Source organism: Anolis carolinensis, chromosome 4, assembly GCF_035594765.1.
Source record: "Anolis carolinensis isolate JA03-04 chromosome 4, rAnoCar3.1.pri, whole genome shotgun sequence".
In the NCBI taxonomy this organism is placed as follows: domain Eukaryota; kingdom Metazoa; phylum Chordata; class Lepidosauria; order Squamata; family Dactyloidae; genus Anolis; species Anolis carolinensis.
In genome coordinates, this window is record NC_085844.1 from 187,245,572 (window position 1) to 187,268,074 (window position 22,503).

General features: G+C 43.4%; 1 protein-coding gene across 8 annotated transcripts in view; it reads right to left on the bottom strand.

Annotated features, from left to right (window-relative positions):
- Nucleotides 1-22,503, bottom strand: part of szt2 (SZT2 subunit of KICSTOR complex) — an 86,014-nt gene that overhangs the window by 14,451 nt on the left and 49,060 nt on the right. For 4 of the 8 annotated variants that reach the window (XM_062978377.1, XM_062978380.1, XM_062978378.1 and 1 more), the window contains exons 31-56: nucleotides 22,325-22,406; nucleotides 21,367-21,645; nucleotides 21,025-21,160; nucleotides 20,782-20,898; nucleotides 20,623-20,686; nucleotides 20,206-20,391; nucleotides 19,706-19,999; nucleotides 19,398-19,584; nucleotides 19,003-19,077; nucleotides 18,531-18,669; nucleotides 17,562-17,670; nucleotides 12,703-12,826; nucleotides 12,125-12,277; nucleotides 11,464-11,566; nucleotides 11,156-11,270; nucleotides 10,552-10,663; nucleotides 9,763-9,881; nucleotides 9,156-9,320; nucleotides 8,701-8,785; nucleotides 8,002-8,052; nucleotides 6,286-6,459; nucleotides 5,925-6,107; nucleotides 4,816-4,976; nucleotides 2,937-3,091; nucleotides 2,522-2,619; nucleotides 151-283 (exon numbers count right to left, since the gene is read on the bottom strand). In XM_062978377.1, the coding sequence (XP_062834447.1) occupies nucleotides 151-283; nucleotides 2,522-2,619; nucleotides 2,937-3,091; nucleotides 4,816-4,976; nucleotides 5,925-6,107; nucleotides 6,286-6,459; nucleotides 8,002-8,052; nucleotides 8,701-8,785; nucleotides 9,156-9,320; nucleotides 9,763-9,881; nucleotides 10,552-10,663; nucleotides 11,156-11,270; nucleotides 11,464-11,566; nucleotides 12,125-12,277; nucleotides 12,703-12,826; nucleotides 17,562-17,670; nucleotides 18,531-18,669; nucleotides 19,003-19,077; nucleotides 19,398-19,584; nucleotides 19,706-19,999; nucleotides 20,206-20,391; nucleotides 20,623-20,686; nucleotides 20,782-20,898; nucleotides 21,025-21,160; nucleotides 21,367-21,645; nucleotides 22,325-22,406 (3,599 nt within the window). The remainder of the gene's footprint in view (nucleotides 1-150; nucleotides 284-2,521; nucleotides 2,620-2,936; nucleotides 3,092-4,815; nucleotides 4,977-5,924; nucleotides 6,108-6,285; nucleotides 6,460-8,001; nucleotides 8,053-8,700; nucleotides 8,786-9,155; nucleotides 9,321-9,762; nucleotides 9,882-10,551; nucleotides 10,664-11,155; nucleotides 11,271-11,463; nucleotides 11,567-12,124; nucleotides 12,278-12,702; nucleotides 12,827-17,561; nucleotides 17,671-18,530; nucleotides 18,670-19,002; nucleotides 19,078-19,397; nucleotides 19,585-19,705; nucleotides 20,000-20,205; nucleotides 20,392-20,622; nucleotides 20,687-20,781; nucleotides 20,899-21,024; nucleotides 21,161-21,366; nucleotides 21,646-22,324; nucleotides 22,407-22,503) is intronic. The other 4 variants (XM_062978383.1, XM_062978381.1, XM_062978384.1 and 1 more) reach the window with 1 other exon arrangement.

The following is a 22,503-nucleotide window of genomic DNA, read 5'->3' on the forward strand; positions in this document are numbered from 1 at the left end:
GGTGAACATACATCAGTTTCTACAACATAGACCCCTTGTTCACAATGTGTTACTCTCTCCCTAGCAAGGAAGTATCCAAGCATCATACGTGGCATCACATCAGATAATCTACCAAGCTAGTTGACAAAAAGGTGCAGCCCCAATACCTACCTGACTTTTTCAAATACTTTGACAGAGGTGTCATTTGCCAAAGTGGTGACTAAGTTCACTATTTCAAGCATGATGGAGGGGAGCAGGAAGCGAGACACACTCTCCGTGGCACAGCGTTGCACTGAAGGACACCCTGGGGTAGGAAGGAAATACTATGTAAGCAATGATTGGGCAAATCTCTGCAAAACATTTGTTTTAAAAGGTAGTAGCTGAAAAGCCTAATACCATCAGTGAAATTTTAATTAGATAGGCCTTTGGCTGTTAACCAGCTTTTGCAGAAAGATCTCTTAATGGGGATGCTGTATTTTTACCTTCATTACCTGTTTTAAGCTAATGTTTTAATTGTAATGCTTATTTAATTAAGAAAAACACTTTGTACTATAAATTTTTTTAGCTGTGTTAGGTTTTAAATGATGTTGTAAGCTGGTTTGGGTTCCACATAATGAAAAAAGAAAGGAAATAAATTAAATTAAATTATTAAATTGACTTAAATTAAATTAAAAAGACTCTAGGGAGATCACTAATAGCTGCTTGCTGTCCTGAGGCAAAGAAATAAAAATAATTCCACAGCATAGCTATGTTCTTGCACAGATTAAACCTGTAACAACAGAGCGAGGCATTTTATTCTTTATGATCTTTTTGTATGCTGCTACTTTCCCACATTCTGGATCAAAAGCTTCTGTGCTCAGAGATATCAGAAAAATTAAAAGTTAACATGTACAGTAGAATATTGTTTATCCAACCTTTGCTCATCCAACGTAGTCTCCCTCTTGCCCAGATCCACAGCTGTTTCTCTAGGCAGCAACGTGCAGCGGGCCAACACGCCCAACAACAACTTAAGTTCAGCCACACTCCCAAACAAGTGGCAGACTTGTTTTAAAACATGATGTTTGGTGCTTAATTGCAAAATCATAATGTAATTTGATGTTTAATAGGCTTTTCTTTAATCCCTCCTTATCATCATCATCATCATTTAATTACTTATTAATCGCCCTCCATCCAAGATGCTCTAGGCGATTTACAAGCTAAATTGTAAAGGATAAAAATACATACATACAAATATTGATAAAATTAACATAGATCAAAAGCTTTAGTAAAGAGCAAGGTCTTAAGTGCTAGGGTAAAAGGCCCTAACTCACGCATGGCTCCCATATAGGGTGGCAAGGCATTCCATAAGGCAGGGGCAGAAGTAGAAAAAATTATTCATCATTTTCGCTTATCCAACGTTCTGCTGGCCCATTTGTTGGATTATCTACTGTGTATATAATTTGTTTTGATCACAGTATTCTTCCTCTCTCCCCCCCTCTCTCTATATATATAAAAGTAGATTTTCCCCTGACATCAAGTCCAGTCTGGGGGTTGGTGCTCATCTCAATTTCTAAGCCAAAGAGCCGGCACTGTCCATAGACACCTCCAAGGTCATGTAGCCGGCACGGAGAGCTGTTAACTTCCCACCAAAATGGTACCTATTGATCTACTCATATTTGCATATTTTTGAACTGCTAAGTTGGCAGAAGCTGGGCTAACAGCAGGAGCTCACCCCACTCCCTGGATTCGAACCGCCGACCTTTCCATCAACAAGTTTAGCAATTCAGCGGTTTAACCCACTGCACCACTGAGGGCTAATACACACACATATATAATATACACATAATAATTACATCATATACAGCTATTATCTGTAAATATGTGGTGTGTCTGTGCCAGGGCCGGTTCATCATTGATGCTGTTGAAGCATCAGCCCTTGGGGAGCGCTCTCTAGGCAGCGGCGGTGGCGACGGCGACCATTGGGTTGCTCATCGCGGAATGAGGAAGTCCTCACTCTTCTCGTGAGATTTTGCGAACTCTCGCAGAAATCTCATGAAATCTCATGAAATTTCTGCAACATTTCGCGAAATCTCACAAGAAAGCAAGGCCTTCCTGGAGGCCTTCGTAGTTCCGCGGCTGGAGAGCGTGCCGCCGTCGACAATGGTATGTTGGAGGGGGAGCGTAATTTCGGGGGGGGGGGTGGCCCTAGGTTTGCTTACATAGCGAAAAAACCTAGGGCCTCCTCTGGTCTGTGCACACCTAATGGTGGGAAATGGGCAGGCAAATAGGGACTGTGAGTATTGACAGCAAGCTCAAACGATGCTCTCTCTGACCATGTCTGCTTGGTCTTATTCAGGTTTCTGAGGCTGTAGCACCATCTCCATGTTTGCAAGCTTCCCTCCCTTGCAGCTTCAGAAACCTGAATATCATGGTTCTTTCTTTGGAACCTCAGGACTTCAAACTCTTCATGAATAGAGAAATAAAGACAAGTTCTCTCCAGACTAGGCTCAGTTGAGGCTGACTCAAACAGTGAAAGAACAAGTCCATATATTCCAACACATACCCAAACGGTTCATGAATGTCATCCAGGACTGACAAGTTTGATTGAAAATGGGGTGCAGGACTCCAATATCCCCTTCCTCTAGGTGGCAGGCTCGACGTCTATGAAAAGAACATCCATTAGTCCACGTCAACTTCAATGAAAAAAACAACAACATTATTCCATGTCAAAAACAAAGGAATATTAAAGAGGATCCCAAAAAGAACAAAGTCAATAAAGCAGTTCTTCTTTCAAGACTTTTCTTACAGTATGCAAGTACGGTTCATTTCAAGAGCTGGTTTAAGGAAGGAGAGCATGAACTTTGAAGACTCTCTTCTCTCCGGCTAATGAAGAACAAATGAATTTTATATGAAGGAAATGTCCTCTCCCAAGCTTTCCTGGAAGAAGAGGGTGGAAAAAAGAAGTCTATGAAGTCTACCTCTGGGTCTGTCCTTGTTCACCACGCTCCTGGCTGGAAAGCTGTTTCACATTTTCCGTCTTGTGGCGGCGGCGGGTACGACTTTCTTCAGGTCGCTCCAACACAATGTCATCTGTGGTCTTGGGGCTTCCTTGCTCCACCATCTCTGGTTTGCTCTGAGAATCAAACCAAGAAACTAAAGAGAGGCTTGCAGCCAGCATACCTATTTCCCATCACCTTGGTCTGGAATGCTTCAGATTTTAGGCCTTAGCAAGTTTCTGTATCAACATTATTACTATACTTAGCATTTAGATAGAACTTCTAATTTACTCAGAGGCTTGCATACAAGCATTCTCAGTAACGTTTAGAAGTAATTCTATAAAGTGAGTGCTCTCCTAATGAATAAATTGCAGGAATAAATTCTACGACTACAACTTGAAACACACTTAAGGAATAAAAAAGACCATCTGTCAGGAGTGCTTTGATCGTACGCTCCTACATAGCAGGGAATGGACTGGATGGCCCTTATGGTCTCCTTCCATCTTTGAGTATACGAGTCTATAAAAGTCACTTTAGAGTTAGTGTATACAGCTTAAAAATACTAAATGTTGAACATCTCTTATCCGGAATTCCAAAATACTCCAAAATCCAAAACTGTCTGCAAGGGAGGCTGACATAGTGATAGGTTCTCTATCTGATGGTTTAATGTACTGTACACTTTTTCATGCACAAAATTATTAAAAATATAGTATGACGTTATCTCCAGACTAATGCATATAAGGTACAGTAGAGTCTCACTTATCCAAGCTAAACGGGCCAGCAGAAGCTTGGATAAGCGAATATCTTGGATAATAAGGAGGGATTAAGGAAAACCCTATTAAACATCAAATTAGGTTTTGATTTTACAAATTAAGCACCAAAACATCATGTTATACAACAAATTTAACAAAAAAGTAGTTCAATATGCAGTAATGTTATGTTGTAATTACTGTATTTACGAATTTCGCACCTAAATATCATGATATATTGAAAACATTGACTACAAAAATGGCTTGGATAAGCGAGGCTTGGATAAGTGAGACTCTACTGTATTTACGAAATATAAATGAATTTCGTGTTTACAATTTGGTCTCAACTCCAAGATGCCTCGTTATGTATATACAGGCAGTACCCAAGGCATGAACAAGCTTTGGATTGTATAGGGGAGGGTTGACATCCCTATGGTGTTTGTTTTGCTGTCTGTGGCCTTGTTCAGAAGATTTCACCACACTTTCTGTCCCTGTGATAACTGGATTTTGAAATATTTGGCTTGTTGTGGAAACAAGGATTGATGATAAAGTTTCAGTTGAGATACCTTTTCCCCATGATAATTCTTTCAAGAATGAATTTCCCTCCCTAGAGGTAGGTTTCTATCATTTGCCATTGTCTCAACCCTGGCCTTAACTATGAGCCATTTGTAAGTCAGATGTTTATAACCCAGGGATGTCTGTATATGCAAATACAGGTATTCCAAATCCTGAAAAAAATCCAGAACTCTTGAAGTCTCAAGAATTTCAGATAAGGGTTCCTCACTTTTTATCAGGATTGTACCGCAAGATAATAAGGCTCAACTAAAACAATTTCATGGACTTGTAGCCAGCATGCCAAACCTGCATAACTTTAGTCTCTGTTAGCTGAAAGGAGAATACCTGACCGGGAAGGAAAAAACAGGGAGGGCAGGTTTACTAAACATCTAGCAGCTTGTAATTGATGGCTGGTGGACTATGTTTGGCTTAAGGACTGTTAACTAGCATAGGGTTCCACCTTGATCTACTGTTTTATAATCTACAGCTCTTTGTTTCTTATCTCTCATTATGCTCTCATCAGATATCCCACAGTCATCTTCTCATGAAGTAATTACCAGCATGTCCCAGAAGCTGCGTCGCCCAATTCTGTTGGTGGGCGTAGCTGGCTCACCAGCACCTGCAGTGGGCACAGGAAAATTCAAGGAGGGTGGACATCCTCTACTTCCAGTAGACCGACTTGTTCCTTTACTTTCAGACATCGTCCGCCGCAGATTTCCTGAAAACAAGGTATTTTTCAGAACCATTCGTAAAACCATCGTTTTGAGTCAACGCTACTCCAGAAACACCTATTCTGTCCTTCTATGAAGCCCCAGAAAAAACAATGATACTGATGCTGGGCCTTTCCACAAGAAGAACTGTGGAAAATCTCTTTGATTTCTTGCGTTTGCATGACTGGCAACAATATGGGCTCTTTCCGAGGCTGTATTAGTTTTAGTGGGTTGTTGTAGTTGCTGATAGCGCACTGAAGCTAATGCAGCCTCTGAAAGAGGTCATACTGTAGTCAGTCCTATGAAAACAAGAAACCAAAGAAACAGAAGATAGTTCTTCCAGATTGGTGGAGCTCTGGGTAAAAGGCCTCTCTATGCTTATTCAAAAAGGCCACAGCTCAGCAGCAGAGAAAATTCTGATGCTAGGCCTTTCCACAGGAATAACTGCCCCCATTCTCTTGTTTTCATAGGACTGGCAACAATATGGCTTCACAGATGTCAGTCCCTGACATCTCCAGGTAAAGTTGGAGTAGACAAACTTTGTCTGAGACACTTGTGGCACTGGAATTCAAGCTGAATGAGCTTCCCAACCACTGGTTGAGAAGATTGAACTTGCAGTCCAATTCAGCTGTAGGGAACCGGGCTGGGGCAGTCTGAGATAGAGAGATTAATGTTAAAATGTAGTATAAAGCAATATTCCACTCTGCTGGAAAGCCATCACCTGTGGGCTGGAATAAGATTTGATGAAAGCATCTGGCTGGTGATTCAGGCTAGATCTACACTGCCCTATATCCCAGAATCTTCTCCCAGATTATCTGATTATCCCATTATCTGGCAGTATAGACTCATATAATCCAATTCAAAGCAGATAAACTGGGATCAGATCCTGGGATATAGGGCAGTGGAGATCCAGCCTCAGAAGCAGAAGGGACATCTGTTCCATACTAGGCTCTTACCAATGCTCCCGTGATCCTCTAGTTCAGTGGACAGTTCAACACACAATGGATTGGGCAGCACACGGAATTCCATGAGGGCATCACAGAGTGCATGACGCAAGGCACTGCGCAGCCTCTCGGATAGCTGCAACAAGCTGATGTTACCCTTTTCCCAGATGTCCAGGCGCACCAGAGGACAGAGGGCTGTGGAGGGAAAGCTGGTATCAAGAAGATTGACCTTAGAAGAGGTGTGGAATATGATTCCATTGAATTTTTGGAAACTATCTCAGGTCCCAGGTATTTCCAAACTCATTATTGTGTCCGTAAGTTGTCACATTTCCCAGAGAGAAAAAGAGAGTAGACCGAAGTCCTACTTTCTCACCTGGCTGTGAAGTGCCAGGCTCAGGTAGGTACTTGCTAACAGCAGTTAAATTCTCAAAGTCAGCCTCCTGAAGGAATGTTGTGCTCAGCAGTGCAGTGGGTGGCCTCACCCAGCGAGCCAAGGAAATGGGATTTCCACTGTCATCCACAAAAGAAAGAGCAATACATGCAATACCTACAAAGGGAAAGGTATGTTTGAGATCCAAAGGTCTAAGTCCTTAAGAATATGTTACAGACACATAGTCATCCTTGGGGTGCAACTCAAGGACATAAATAACTAAACATATATGTCTAATCATGATGGCAGGCAGGAAGGAGAGACAGACACAAACAGCCAAGGAAATTAGCATATACATAAGGGCAAAAAAAGACATCTGCACCTGCTAGAAACTGGCTTCAAGCTTTCACCTGCAGGAAGGGAGCATTCGTCATAAGCTCTGCAAAGGCAATTAAGTGACCGGAGATGGAATATTCTTTGTTGGGCATCACTGCCTGAGACTAGCCAGCAGTGGAAAGCAAGCAGTTCATTTCCCAAGTTTAGCCAAGGAGAGTTTCCAGTTTGGATTGCTGAGCAAAGTGACAAGTGAAAACTAGACCTTTATTTTCAGTAGGACTTAATGAGGTTCCTTATCAGTTCTACCTCTACATGATACAGGCTTTCCAAAGGGAAAAAAATGTCTGTGTGCCTGAGGAATTGAAAAGAAGCCTACCCCACGCCTACCTTTCCATAGATAGAAGTCCTAGAAACCTTCCTTAGTAAATGTGAACGATTAGAATTGCACTTTGTCCACCATTACCTTTTTGACACAGCCTGATGAGTACAGAGTTAAAAGAATGGTTAGGAATAGCAGCTGTCTTACTATCAAGTGCATAACCATAAGGATGGGGGGATCGGGGATCACTCTATTCTACTGGCTAAATAACTACAGTACATATGAATCCACACTTCAGATATAAGCCACAGGAAGAAACTGCAAGAAAAGGCCCTTTGACCAACCGGCAACAGTAGATGGCTCCAATGGGCTAATCAACAAGATACAGAGAAAAGCAAACTACCATCTTCAGTGCCCATCAACTTAAGGGTCTCAAGAAATACTACATGGAGGAAATGTTCAACCTGATTGTAAACTTGTAATTTATTCTTATTTGGAGCACAGAAACAAATCCTAGTGTATTCATGTAGATATTTGATTGCCTGAATACCTCCAACAGCTTGGACAGATCAACTATTGCAACCCATCCATCAACTTGTCTCTAGTTACAGCAGCTCCTTCCTAATATAAAAAAGCACCATGTAACTATTCTACCACAGTTCCAAAATCAGATGGGAAAACAATTATATATCAACTGCTAGTCAAAAACAGATTCCGCTCCACATATTCATGAAATTCTTTTAAGATCTGTAAAACTTTATGCCTACAAATGTTCTGAGGCTGTTAGGAACAAAACTTGTTGTTCAAAATTTAAGTGTAGTCTTTAATTTCTATATTCACAGAACATTTTAAACTTGAACCTGAATTCTAGATCTAGTATAGTTTCAAAAGGGGAGTTGGGAATTAAGAAACATTCTGCTGAGAGAGATCTGGGTGACAACACAGGAGAAGCAAAGTTGGCAATACAAAGCAGAAACAAAAAACGCAGCAGGCACTAGATCAGGATGAAGACGGGAGCAGCACTGGAATAATTCAGTGGACCACTGGAATCTACAGGAAACTACCTTGAAACTGGGAAGGTGGAAACAGGTGTTGCACAAGATCCAGCATGGAACCTACATGACAGAAGAATGTTCAGACACACTTTGACGTTGTGTGATACATGCACAACCAGACCATAGTGCAGGTAGAAAGGGAGACAAGTGTATGCCGAAGTATATACAGGCAGAAAGATACACAAACAGACTGATGTAACACAAAGCAGACACCAATTAGTAGTACCAGTCAGGGACAACTCACAGGCTACCACCTGAAATGCCCCACTGCAACTCAAAGCTACTGCATGAACAGTGTTTTCATGCTCAGCATCACAAATTCTCTCCTTGTAAACTATTTTTCTCCCCAATTAACTATATCAGCTCCAAGCATAAGAGCAATCATCTATACTCAAAGTTTTGTTGAATCATGAATGAAAAATTCAAATGCCTATAATTAAACAGAGTTATTCAAATGCCTATAAAAAAACTCTCTGTCCTACATAGGACTCAGCACAAAACAGAGGAATATATAAACCTTAGTGGCTTAGCACACAAGCATTAAAAAAAGCAGAAATTCTTAGGTGAACTTATCATTCGTGCTTAGGCAACCTAATCCACACACACACAACAATTGCTACTTTCCTTAGGAAGAACACCTATGGCTCTTTCCTTGACAGTCCAACAGAGCAATAGGCCCAGGGTGTAGAAAAAAGTGTTGCTCATTACCTTTGCCGCCAGTGCCCTGGCCTCCAGGCTTGTTATAGAGGTAAAGATCCAGGTCAGGGCTGCTACTGCCCTGGTGGAAATAATGCTGTAAAGCAAGGAAAGCACTGTTCAATTGCCTTCTAATCAACAATGAATGCAATTGTGAGGTCCCTTGAGACCAAAAGAGTGCAGCACAAAATACAATAACAATACATGTTCTTTCTTGTGATAGAGCATTTCATAGCACTCTATGCATTGGCCAATTTTTCAGTGCAATAAAAGGCTGATATAGTAGCAGAACATGGCTTAACCACAAAAGAGTCCCTAGCTTTTCAGTGGCAACATAACACTCCTGGATATTAAATCTCATTGTTCTTTGCACATATTTGCTCAGTCCTTTAGAAAAGAAGAAAAATAAAGTGTCCATAATACTTCTTGATATGTAACAATAGCCACAGGCAACCGTACTCACTCACCTTGAAGTGGTTCTCCACATTGCTGTCTGTGTACTTGGGTGTGTGTAGAAAGATCAGCAGGTTCTGGCGTAGGTAGCAAGCCACAGCTGGGAGCCACGGTAGGCAGGAGGGGGGAAGAGTAAACTGCAGCACTTCAGTGGGTGGCCTGCCAGGGGGCTGGATGAACTGCAAGGAGATGAATCTGTCATTGGTCTGACCTTCTGAGCACAAGAGTCCAAAGGTCAGAGAATTTTAGTCAAGTAATCAAAAGCTTGTCAGATACAACAGAACAGAACAGAGTTAAGACCAGTTAAATTGTCATGCTGATTGGAAGACTTTAAAAATTGTGATAAAAGAAAAATCTATTCCAAGCTTCGAGTCAATCACTCTGATTGTGAGATCAGGGCAAATTCCCTGCAGTCCAATTTAGGGTACAGCTATGCCTTTAATACTGGACTATGACTCTGGAGATGAGGGATCAAATTTCCACTTGGCTTTAAAACTCATACTCTTTCAGCCTCAGAGGAAGGCAATGGCAGATGTCTTCCAAGCAAATCACAAAAAAAAAAGAATCTCAGTGTGATCATAGGCAGAAACAAGTTAAAGGCACAAAACAACAAACAATTACCTCTACATCAGCTGGTGTGAGTTTACAGGTCCTCACAAGCATAACTGTGATGATATCCAAGGTGGCTTCATCCAGGCGCCTACGTAGAACTTTTACGAGCTCATCTGTTATCTCAGGTCCTACAACAAAAAGGAGTGCAATAAGACATCTTTGTCTCCTAAGAGTAGCTGAGTCTGGATGTGTGCCCCTCTTAAAACCAAACCAGTATGGTAGACTGTGCTGCTATCTTATGCTATCTACAGTAAAAAAAAAATGAAGTTTACCTTCCCACTTACCCACCCTTTCCTTTACAGATTCCTCCTCCTAATTCTTGATTTTGCAATTATAACGTGAATTGCAGCTCCGGATCAAAATTACATGTATGCTAGAGGGAACAGTGTCACAACAGCATAGCTAAGCTTTTCCATGACTAGCACTGGGGAGAGGAAGGAGGAAGGGGTGCTGCTGCCTATGCAGTGAGAGGTGAATGATTGGACTGCAGGCACTCTATGGTCGTCCACTGCCCTAAGGTATGCCAACAGCAAGGGTAGGGAAAGTCCAGCCTTTGGGCTGCATGCAGCTTCCCAAGATATGGGGTAGAAGGGAGGTGCAACTGTCTAAGATATTTGAGGGGCCTGTGCAGCTCCAAGATCCCAGCCCAGTGTGCAGGAAAAGTAAAAAGCAGGGAAAGCAGAAAAAATCATATTAAGTGTATCATTAAAAGATCCCCACAAAATTAGCCAAGTTGGTTTCCAAGAAAACAACCTTGAAAAAAGCACAAACATGACTCTGAAATAGTATGCCGCTTACCTGCCGGAGCTACTCCATGAACTACTAGCTGGATGTGTCTGTCCACCTGGCTTAGAGGACGACTGGAATCAACACTGCGACAAGAGGCAGTGTCCAGGGATGAGCGAGATGCCTATCAAGGAGAAGAAAAGAAGCCTGAGAAGAGGCAGTAGCACCCTAATAATAATAATAATACTAATAATACTACTACTACTACTACTACTACTAATAATAATAATAATAATAATAATAATAATAATAAACAACTTTATTTATACCCCGCCACCATCTCCCCAACAGGGACTCGGGGCGGCTTACATGGGGCCATGCCCAGAACAATACAATATAACAAAATATAAATAAAACAACAAATCATAATGCATTAAACAATACAATAAAAGAAAATATACACTACAATAAACAAAATCAAAAGAACAGTAGAACAATAAAACCAAGGGCGGGCCACATGAACAATAGGTTAAAACTCGGGGTGAGAAAGGAAGTAGGAGTAAAAACCACAGAGAACAGGACACCCTAATCTTCCACAAGCAAGAACAGAGCTCATGTTGCATGCTACTTGCACTCAAGAGGGCAGAGGAGTCCCCATCAAGGAGATAAAACTCACGTTCAGGTCCTCGATGTATATGGGTTCTTGGCTGCGTGAAAGGGCCAGCGAACGGCATGCAAGACTCTGGGTTTCACCTTCCCCACACTTTCCACTTGATGTTGTTTCAGAGAGTCTGGAATAAAACAACAAAGAGAACAATGGTTAGGTCAAGAAGGATGGCAATGAAGAAGGTTCCAGAGGTTGAAGCAAAGACAATAGCTAAATGGGAGACCATAACTCAAGTTGATTTGTATGCTTGTGTATTGAATCCTGAAAATATTTACATATATGCTTTGAAATTTTGTGGTGAGAATTTGTAAACTTACCTCAAGTAGAAAACAGACTTAGTTGAACGCTCCTGATAAACGAACATATTCTTTCTATTAACAATAGAGAAGGCATTGAGTACAGAACGCAGGGCTTGGATGGCTGCAGAAAGAAATCAAAAGAGAAAGAGCATGTGAGAAAGAGGTATTAAAGCTATGCTCATCAAGTTCCTCTCCCTCCTGTCAGTGTTAGATATGAGATATTATTAAAAGTATTAAAAACAAACAGCAATGGTTTTCAAGAAAATTTGGTCTTTCTAAGAGAACAATTGGAAGTAAAGACTTCCTTAGTCACCTTGACTTTTATACTGAAAACATTCCTTCTTGAAATTTTTGATCACACAAATTATCTTAACATCACCACCCCTAGATCTGCAGTCTGCCCATTTATTCTACAAAGAATGTAGCATAAGTGTCTGGTCTAGATCCTTAACTTAGACTTTCTTCATATCTATCCTGTCTCTTTCACTAACCCTACCTTCATTCCAGTTGCAACACTTGAATGGCATTGCCAATGGTCAGCCACCTAAAGGTGCATTATGGCAAAAATACCCACTCCATGGCAAGACCTGGGATTTCGTACATTCATATATACCATGTGGGAATCACTGTAAACGTCTGCACTATATTCTCTATATATGATCTATATTCAGAAGCTTACCACGTGCAACACCCATATTGGGCCCCATCTTGAGTCGTGAATGTACATGGATAGTGGTGCTCCAGACTGCATCACAAGCAAAATGTCCAGGCATGAACTGCATTGTGGCTGCAAGGTAGTCACGGGGCTGGTAGCTCTCCTCTCCAGGGTAATCTGCATAGGGGATAAGTCTATTCAGCTAAAAAGCCCTCCTAAGTTGTTCAACAGACAGCCCAATTATCCAGGTTAGAGATTGGTTGCAACTTCCCCTTTCTCTTATAAAAATACCTGTATGCCTCAAAATCATAAAAGCTTGAGAAGAGAATCTATTGATCTCGTCCTGAAAAGAATGGGAGTATAATAAATTACAACGAAGAAAATGAAAGGGTAAGTGCAGCGAATTCACTACCCACTACAAAGTAGTAATAGAACAGAGGCGGAATCTCCCTCTGTACACTGTGGAAAACTGCATATCTAATGGGCAAATTCCTATAATGTACACACAGCAATGATGGAAAGGCAAAAACTCTAAGCTTTAAGGCCCACTATGGGGAAACGAAAGACCATGCACTCATGTGCACACTATTTGAAGTACCCACCATCAGTCCCAGTGCGCTGCCGATAGGTATAGGGGGTTTCGCTTTTCCAGATATCCTCCTCGCTTTCAGCAACCAGCAGAGAATTGCAAATATGGCTGTCGTGCAGATCTTGTAGCAGCAGCCGCTGAAGACAGAGGAATAGGTCAGCAAAGATGAGATTGATGCTGCCATGCCATCTTCAATTCAGTTTTCTTCCTCTTAGGTTCGTCCAAAAACCTCATGCTTTATCCATAAGTCAGTCCGTGTCATCTTTATCGTTTATTTGTTAAAAGCCTGGGCACATAGCCATGTTTTTAGGACTCTTCTAAAGCCCAAAAGAGTTGGAACTTGTCTAATATCTCTGGGGAGGGTGTTCCACAGCCGGGGGAGCCACCACCGAGAAGGCCCTGTCCCTCGTTCCCACCAGCCGCGCTTGCGAGGCAGGCGGGACTGAGTGCAGGGCCTCTCCAGATGATCTTAAGGATCTTGCTGGCTCATAGGAAGAGATACGTTCGGACAAGTAGATTGGGCCAGAACCGTTTAGGGCTTTATAGGACAAAACCAGCACTTTGAATTGGGCTCGGTAGCATATTGGCAACCAGTGAAGCTGGCTTAACAGGGGTGTAGTACGCTCCCTGTAAGCCACTCCAGTTATTAATCTGGCCACCGCCCGTTGTACTAATTGGAGCTTCCAGGCCATCTTCAAAGGCAGTCCCACATAGAGAGCGTTGCAGTAGTCCAAACTGGATGTAACCAGAGCATGGACCACCATGGCCAAGTCAGACTTCCCAAGGTACGGGCGCAGCTGGTGCACAAGTCTTAGTTGTGCGAATGCTCCCCTGGCCACCGCTGAAACCTGGGGCTCCAGGCTCAGCTATGAGTCCAGGAGAACACCCAGACTGCGAACCTGTGTCTTCAGGGGGAGTGCGACCCCATCCAACACAGGCTGTAACCCTATACCCTTTTTGGCCCTGCGAATGACCAGGATGACCTTTTGTCTTGTCTGGATTCAATTTCAATTTGTTCGCCCTCATCCAGTCTGACACAGCGGCCAGACACTGGTTCAGGACCTGAACAGTCTCCTTAGTAACACGTAGGAAGGAGTGACAGAGCTGGACATCATCTGCGTACAGATGACACCGCACTCCGAAACTCCGGATGATCTTTCCCAGTGGCTTCATGTATATGTTGAACAACATGGGGTACAGTACTGAACCCTGCGGGACCCCACAAGACAGTGGTTGTGGGGCTGAGCAGGCGTCCCCCAGTGACACCATCTGGGAACAACCCTCCAGGAAGGACCGGAGCCACTGTAAGACAGTACCTCCAAGCCCCATCCCAGCAAGGCGTCCCAGAAGGATACCATGATCAATGGTATCGAAGGCCGCTGAGAGGTCCAGCAGAACCAACAGGGACACACTCCCCCTGCCCAGTTCCCGGCGTAGATCATCGACTAAGGCTGTCTCAGTACCATGCCCCGGCCTGAAACCAGACTGCGCCGGATCCAGAAAATCAGTGTCTACCAAGAATGTCTGGAGTTGTGCGGCCACCACACGTTCCACGACCTTGCTCAAAAAGGAAAGATTGGAAATAGGCCAATAGCTGTCCAATTGAGTGGGATCCAGTGATGGCTTCTTCAACAGTAGTTTGATCACAGCCAATTTAAGGCTTGCTGGAAAAATGCCTTCCCAAAGGGAGGCATTCACCACCACCTTCACTCACTCGGCCAATCCCCCTCTGGCTTCTCTCACCAGCCAGGATGGGTAGGGGTCTAGGATGCATGTGGTCGCCCTCACCTATCCAAGCACCTTGTACACATCCTCAGGCTGAACCAATTGAAAAGAATCCATCAAAACGGGACAAGCAGGTGCTCGTGCTACATCCTCGGAGACTGCCATTAATATGGTGTCAAAACCAGAGAGGATCAAAGCGACTTTGTCCGCAAAGAACCGGGCAAATGCTTCACAGTGGGCTGCCGAGTTATCAGGGATCCCGTCTTAAGGGACGGGATATAACAAACCTCTGACAACTCAAAACATCTCCGCCAGACAGTTCTTTGCAGACGCAATATTTGCTGCAAAGAAAACATTCTTTGCAGCATCCATTGCTGCGGCATATGCCCTAAGATAGGAGCACAGCTGTGTTCGGTTTGACTCGTTCGACTTTGAATGCCACACGCCCTCTAGTCCCCTCTTCTTTTGCTTCATCGCTGCCAGCTCCTCAGTAAACCAAGGAGATGGTTTAGCTTGGGTACTCGAGAGGGGAGGTTCCGGAGTGATCGTATCTATTGCCCTGGCCGCCTCCTTGTTCCAGAGATCGACCAGAGCATCTACAGGGTCACCAGTGGAGGTGGTGAGAAACTCCCCAAGAGCCATCAGGAATCCATCCAGATCCATAAGTCTCCTGGGGCGGACCATTTTAACTGGTCATCCACCCTTGTGGAGGTTGGGGGGGGGGGGGCGCAGTAAGTCTAAACCTGACCAGGTGATGGTTGGTCCATGGCAACAGAGCGATGGTGAGCTCCTCCACACCACCACCTTCCTCCCATCCCTGCCAGAAAAACAAGTCAAGTGTGTGCCCAGCTCTGTGGCTAGGGCCCGATACTAGTTGGGACAGCCCCATGGTTGCCATGGCGGCCATGGAGTCCTGAGCCACCCCAGAGAGAGAGTGGTCTTGGCATGGACATTGAAGTCCCCAGCACAATGAGCCATTGGGACTCCAATGCCAGGCCTGAGACCACCCCCGCTAGCTCAGGCAGGAAGACTGTAGTGCAGCGGGGTGGACGGTAGATTAAAATAATCCCTAAAGTGTCCCGGCCCCTACCCTCAGATGAGCACATTCGAACAAGGTTGACTGTGGGATGGGGCACCTGGTCAGGGGGATGGACTCCTTATAGACCACTGCGACCCCTCCTCCCTGTCCTCCAGATTTTGGTTGGTGCCCTGGTGGACAAAGCTGGGTGAGATTAACTCCCCCAGCCTCGTCCAACCAGGTCTCCGTTATGCATGCCAGGTCTGCCCGCTCATCCAGGATAAGATCTTGGATGATCGCAGCTTTACCGTTAACAGATCTGGCATTCAGCAGCACCACCTTCAGATTGGAGGGACCGCCAACATGGATACCCATATTTACTATGTCGGGAGGCAGTTTTAGATCTGCAAGAACTATTTCTAACCCTAGGCTGAATTAAATTCTGCCTCCCTTTCCCGTATCTCCCCCTCCCCTGGATTACTTTGATCCCCACCCCCCCCCCCCCCGACTGCTAGGTACGCACCCTCTCCCAATATGGTTCTTGTTTCCCACAAGAGGATCTTCTTACCGCTACCTCCAGCTCCCACTTCCTTTGGTATAAGCATAGATCTTTCCCTCCTTCCCTCCCCCGCCTGAGAGATTCTGCAGATGTTACAATTAGTAGAGCCTCAATAGCTCCAATGTTATCTTGTATTGTTTTGATCTGTGTGTATGTGTTGACTATGGCATTGAATGTTTGCCCTTTTTGTATGTAAATCACTCTGACTGAGTCCCTACAGGAAGAGAGGGCGGCCTATAAATAAAGTTATTATTAATATTATTTGAAACACAACAAGATGAGTCCACAGCAGACACTCTGCTGGCTGTTGTATTGGATCACACGTCGGACACTTCCCAAGTGTCTAGGACTGTGTGATGTATCGGCGAATAATGAGTGCAGATCCCAGTAAGGTGGTCTTCTGCAGCTGGCAGGTGGTAACTTTGTCAGCGCCTATTGTGTTTAAGTGCAGGCCTAGGTCTTTAAGCACTGCACTCAGTGTACTGATCACCACTGGAACCACCTTGACTGGCTTGTGCCAGAGTCTTCTTCTTCTTCTTCTTCTTCTTCTTCTTCTTCTTATTATTATTATTATTATTATTATTATTATTATTATTATTATTATTATTATTATTATTATTATTATTTACAACACCACAAATGAATACTTGGTGCTGCAGGTTATATTTCATAAGAAAGAATTGGCAAAACCTGAGGATTCCAAGAAAAAAGGAAACTTGAAGGCACACCTACCCACACTTGTTTAAAAGCAGGGGTGGGCCAACTGCAATTATTTTCTGTTACTTTTTATTTATTTAATTTATTGATCAGATCAAGGTGGCTTAAAATGATTATTTTAAATATAAAACATTGACAACAGTTAAAAATAATAAAACCACAATATTATTTAAAAGCCTGATTAATATGTTTAAAACACTTAAAACAATGGGTGAAATTGCATAAAATTGCTAAATTGCACCATTCAGACCAGAGAGTCAGTGTGATGTACTACTTTGAGCATTGGACTATGTCTCTGAAAACAAGGATTTGAATCTCCACTCAGCCATGGGAGCCCATGGGGTAGCCCTGGGCAAGTTGCACTATTTCAGCTTCAGAGGAAGGCAAAGGCAAGCTGCCTCTGAAGAATTTTTAGCAAGAAAGTTCTGTGATAAATTCACTTCAGGTTGCCATAAATGAGAAATGACTTGAAGGCATTCAAAAAGAACCCAGAATGTAATTTATCATTTTTGCCTTCCTTTTCTTGGGTGCAGAGGTGGGGCATGAAGCCTTGTAAGGTTTGGGAGAGAGTAAAAATGGCCCAAGCCTCTGAAGTTCTCCAGGCTCATGTAAATACTCTGAGATTAGAAAAGTTCAGAGTAATGCCTCCAGTGGCCAAGGTAAGTGTGTTTTGAATTCACTGATTTGCCAAAATCAGTTAAAATTTGCTATCAACCAACTTGCAGACATACACTTGACTGGTTGCAGACCTCTGCTGTTTAATCAGTACTTCAAGTTGGTACTGATTAAACTGAAGAGCATATTCCTGCCAGCTAAGAGAAAGTGTGCTTAGCATGCATGTGGTCCTACGTACCTGGTTTACAATGCGGCAGATTTCACCAACCTTCTTCACCACAGTATGGTGAAGACGCTTACATTCCCCTTCCTCATTCTGTGTTGCTTTCACTGCACTTGTGCTGCTACTGCATAGAAAGGAAAGAGGGAGTTCTCAGAAGAGTTCTTACTTCTGGAATTAACATGTTAAATGGATAATATTTATCCTTGTTGTATCCCTGAATATAGTAGGACAACGAAAGAAGTGACGGGGCAAAAGCTATACAGATGATGGAGAAGTATTTGCTCTGGGAAATTGGAGATATTTAGTTAGCAGGACCTAAGTTCACGTCATGGATATATCATATTTGCTTTTTTCTCCTCTATCCTGTTCTCACTTGAGAACAAATTTGGCAGTCAAAGCTTAGCCAAACCCATGCTAGAAAAACTGAAATGATCAAAGGTCTGGAATGCATGTCCTATGAGGAGTAGCTTAAAGATTTGTTTATGTTTAGGCTGTAGAGCAGAAGGTTAAGAGGAGACATGATAAGCCATGTTTAAAAAATTGAAAGGATGTCATAAGGAAAAGGGAGCAGGTTTGTTTTCTGCTGCCCTGGAAACTAGGCCTCAGAGCAATGGGTTCAAATGAAAGGAAAGGAGATTCCATCTGAACATTAAGAAGAACTTCCTGACAGTAAGAGCTGGTCAACAGTGGAACTCTTTGCCTCAGAGTGTGATAAAGGCTCCATCTTTGGAGGGTTTTAAACAGAGGCTGGATGGCCATCTGTAGGGGTGCTGTGATTGTGCTTCTCCTGCATGGCAGGAGGTTGGACTAGATGGCCCATGTGATCTCTTCCAACTATGTTTCTAAGTAGGAATACACATACAAGCCAGTTCCAACTCTAAAATCAAGAGTAGGTACACTGCATAGTAAAAAGTCACACCTGCAATCCCAGGAACCAAATACTAAGGATGGGCAGTGGAAGAAAAGCTTTAGAAAAAATGTTACCGAGTGTGTGAATAGATTTCCACCCGGTCCTGGTGGATCTTTACGATCAGCCAGAAGTCAGGCATGAGGGGGCATCTGGGTTCCAAGTCACTCATCACTACATCTTCACATTCAGAATCGCTGCTGCCACCATCATAGCCTGGGAAATGAAAATGTATCCCACTTTTGGCAAGTGGCTCATACAATCCACACTTGAAAACAAGCTAATTGTACAAATGGGCTCTTGGGAACACCAGGTTGTTCGCTTTACAATCCTTTGCCCATGAAATGCTAAGGTTCAGACTTATTCAAAAGCTTTCACCACCCTGGAGACCACCAAACACTCTACCTACCATCACCTCCAACCCTGCCCATATGGTTACAGATGTCTGATGCCATGTTGGAAATGTCTGTCATAAGTCACCAAAAAATCATCTCCTAGATTCATTATTTCTCTTCTCTTCCACAAGGACAGCCCTCCACGTGCACTCACCTAGGAGATCAGAATCCATACTACCCTGGCTTGACACCAGGCTTTGAACCCGACTGGGGTATTGCTTTCCACAGCCTGTAGAGAAAGAGATCATATGTCTTTGAAAGTTTGGATTCCCCAATAGTTTCCTACATATAAGTTAGAGATCCAACTGGCTATATGAATCACAAGCATTTAAAAATAAGACGTACACAAAAACAGTGTTTTTGCAAGTTTGCAAGGTTAGTCTGAAGTAGCATTTTGCCATCTTTCAGAACAAAAACTTAAAATCTGCTGCTAGCAGTGCTGATAGACTGAAACAATGGGGGAAGCAGTCAAACATCAGGAAAAGACTGTCCTATAACTGAATTCCTGCCCCTTTAATCACCTGCCACCTGCTCAGGACTGCTTCTCACCTTCTTTCCCAGGAACCACAGAATCAGCCAGACTTGATACAGATGGTGTTCCTGAGGGAGACTTATTACTATTCCATTTATCAGAGAAGGAAGACAGAGGTTGTGTCTGGGTCAAAGATGGCTCTTCATCCAGAGAGGCACGGTCTGGAGTACTGCCTTGATTTAGCTGTGGAACATCACTTGAGACCTGCATCACAACAAAGAGAATATAGATTTTATTTCCAAAACACATGACTATACAGTATATGTATTTTTCCAACAACTGTCCTCGCAGTTCCAAGTATACCAAGAAGCTTGTAGTAACCTACCTCACCATGCAAAGAGCTACTTATGCTAAGACATTCAGCAGCTTCCACCCCAGCCTTGGTCTCACTTGCTGGCCATGCCCAGAGACCATGGGCCTCCTCAGAGGGAAGAGAACAGGTCAAGGATCCTTCTGTTTTGCTGCTGCTTTCACACCTTCCTTCTGTCAGGGTACTCTCAAGTGTTACTGAAGGACTGGGCCCCCCTACTGGGCCATGTAGGCGGCTGATAGAAACATAGTAGAAATCATTCCCCTCAGTATTGAGCACGTAGCCAGGTATGGTCATTCTCTGGAACTCCTGCAATAGAATAAAGGAGTCTAAGTGGCAGGAAGCAAGCAAAAAGTGTATACTTTATAGTTGTAAAGCAAAAAAGAGTAGTATTTCTTGAGGGGGGGTTAGCTATAGGGGTCTCGGAGCTGAAAAAGGGTTATGGGCAACAAAAGGCTGATGTTTTATTTTAAAAAGAAAGGAGGAGGAATGGTAAAGAAGAGACACTCACTTACCTCACGAAACCTTTCTAGTGAGTTCTCAGGACCAAACACGAACTGCAAAGGAACAGCCTCGCAGTGGCAGCTAGGGCGGCCTTGAGAACTGTAGACATGGGCAGACACACGGTTCAAGGTATCAACAGTAACTGGACGTGAATGGCGCAGTGCTGACACAATTTCATCATCCAAGAGCCAACGGATCTAAGATAGCAAAGATAATATAGCATATGTGAAATAGTAAAGGCTTGGTATAGAAGTATAGATTAGATCCTACTGAGGGCCTGCTTCTAAGCACTCGTGTCCCAAGCCTCATTCTTGGCCAGGCCACATTCCAGAACTGATGGGTGAGATAACAAAGAAGAGAGGCATTATGCAAGTTGTCTGTTTCCCTAGGCTTACAGAAATTCAGCTGCAAAACGCAGATGGACTCACCTCTGTCATTGTAGCTTCAATAGCTTGTCTGTGTACTCCAGGAAGATTGGAGAGTGCTGGGTGCCTTGAAAGGAATGCAAAAATATAAGTATCAGACACAGTGGTAGATTATTAATTTAGTCCATCCTTAAAAATTAAAAAAATAAAATGAATCAATACCCATCATCCACTGCCAAGGGAAGCCTGTCCAAGCTATGCATAAACTCCTCATCCGAGCGGAAGGAAGATGGCCGACCTGGGGAACGGGTGAAGGAGACACTGCTCTCGGACGTATATCTGGAAGAAGGAGAGGGAAGAGTCACTGGGCTACCACCTCTCTTTCCAGTCTACCTTTACAAGCTATGGATTTAGGAGGCGTCAAAATTACCCACCCACAGCCCACCTCCAATATTGGAGTCTCACCTATTGTGATGCAAATCATTCTCCATTTCAATCTCCAAAGAAAGGGTAAGGACAAAGATGTCCAAGGTTACACAGAGATCAGAGAGCTCAATTGTTTGGGGAGCCTTACAGTTCTCAAGGCAACCCAGCACCTCTCCTAGAAGAAGCAGCAGAAATTATTTGGATTAGAGAACACTATTTATGCCCCCTTATCCAATAACCGAGGAGGATTCAACCTCCATCACAGGCTTCTGCCCCCGCCTTTCCTTTGAACATTTCAGTCTTGCAATCCATAGCAGCCTGTGTCCTCCAGCCAGGCCTTCCTTCCCATGCCAAACCTCAAACTCATCAATTTCCATTTACCAAGGCAGGTGGGCAGCGAGCGAACAGGCATGGAACTGTGTTGGCTGCGCAGCTTCACAGAGCAGGTCAAATGCATAAAGAGAGGTGGCATATCTTGCTCTAGCAGCTCCTGTTCTGCAAGAGAATCTCCCAGGACACTGAAGGAGTCCTCATCCTGGTTTACAGTGTTGGACTCCGACAGAGAGTCTGTTTCTAGAAATTCATGGTTCAACCGATCCCGATATTCTACCTCCAGTTCGGGGTCACTCTCAGTACCAATGCAGCAGGCAGATGTATTTCCTATGTAAGAACACAGAGACTGAATTTTAAGCTGAAATAAAGGGAATAACGCAATTGTTCTCAACCTGTGGGTCCCCAGGTGTTTTAGCCTACAATTCCCAGAAATCCTAGCCAGTTTACCAGCTGTTAGGATTTCTGGGAGTTGAAGGTCAAAACATCTGGGGACCCACAGGTTGAGAACCACTGGAATAATGGGACTTAGAGGAAAGTACATCAAGTCTCTGAGATACTTTTAGTCTGTAAATGGCAGTACACATTTGCTTTGCATGTTATTAGAAGCAGTCAGACAGATGCACAAGGTTGGGAGAGACTGGAACACTGGAAAACCTAACAGTGAAAGTCCATTCTTGCCAATAAGGAACAATGAATGAATTCACTCCTGTTACTGCCCAAGATAGGCCAAATACCACTAGTTTAAAACTCAACTAGTACTGCTATTTGGTGGTGAAGAATATTTGGCTTGAGTTTCATGTCAAGACCTGATTGCAGAAATTCTAGATTATCTCTAAACTTTGATGTATGGATTAGTTACCAGTAGCACTAAAAACTTTGACATGTATACATACTTTCTTTAACGAAAGTCCCTTTCAGAATACACAGGAGGAATCCTGTATCACTGCATTATACACAATGCGGCATCATCACCAATTGTTGCAGAAACCCACAGCAGTTTCCATACCTTCATCAAGTGCCAGATCAGTTTCTGAGCTTTCTATGTCTTCATTGCCTTTCCCATCTGCATGGTCCCGTGAAGCCTCCTCCTGAACAGGGATGACAAGCCAATTGAGTAAGACATAAAAAATCTAGGTAGTCTAGATAGTCTGTTAAGAGGTTATTTCACAAATCCCACAACAATAA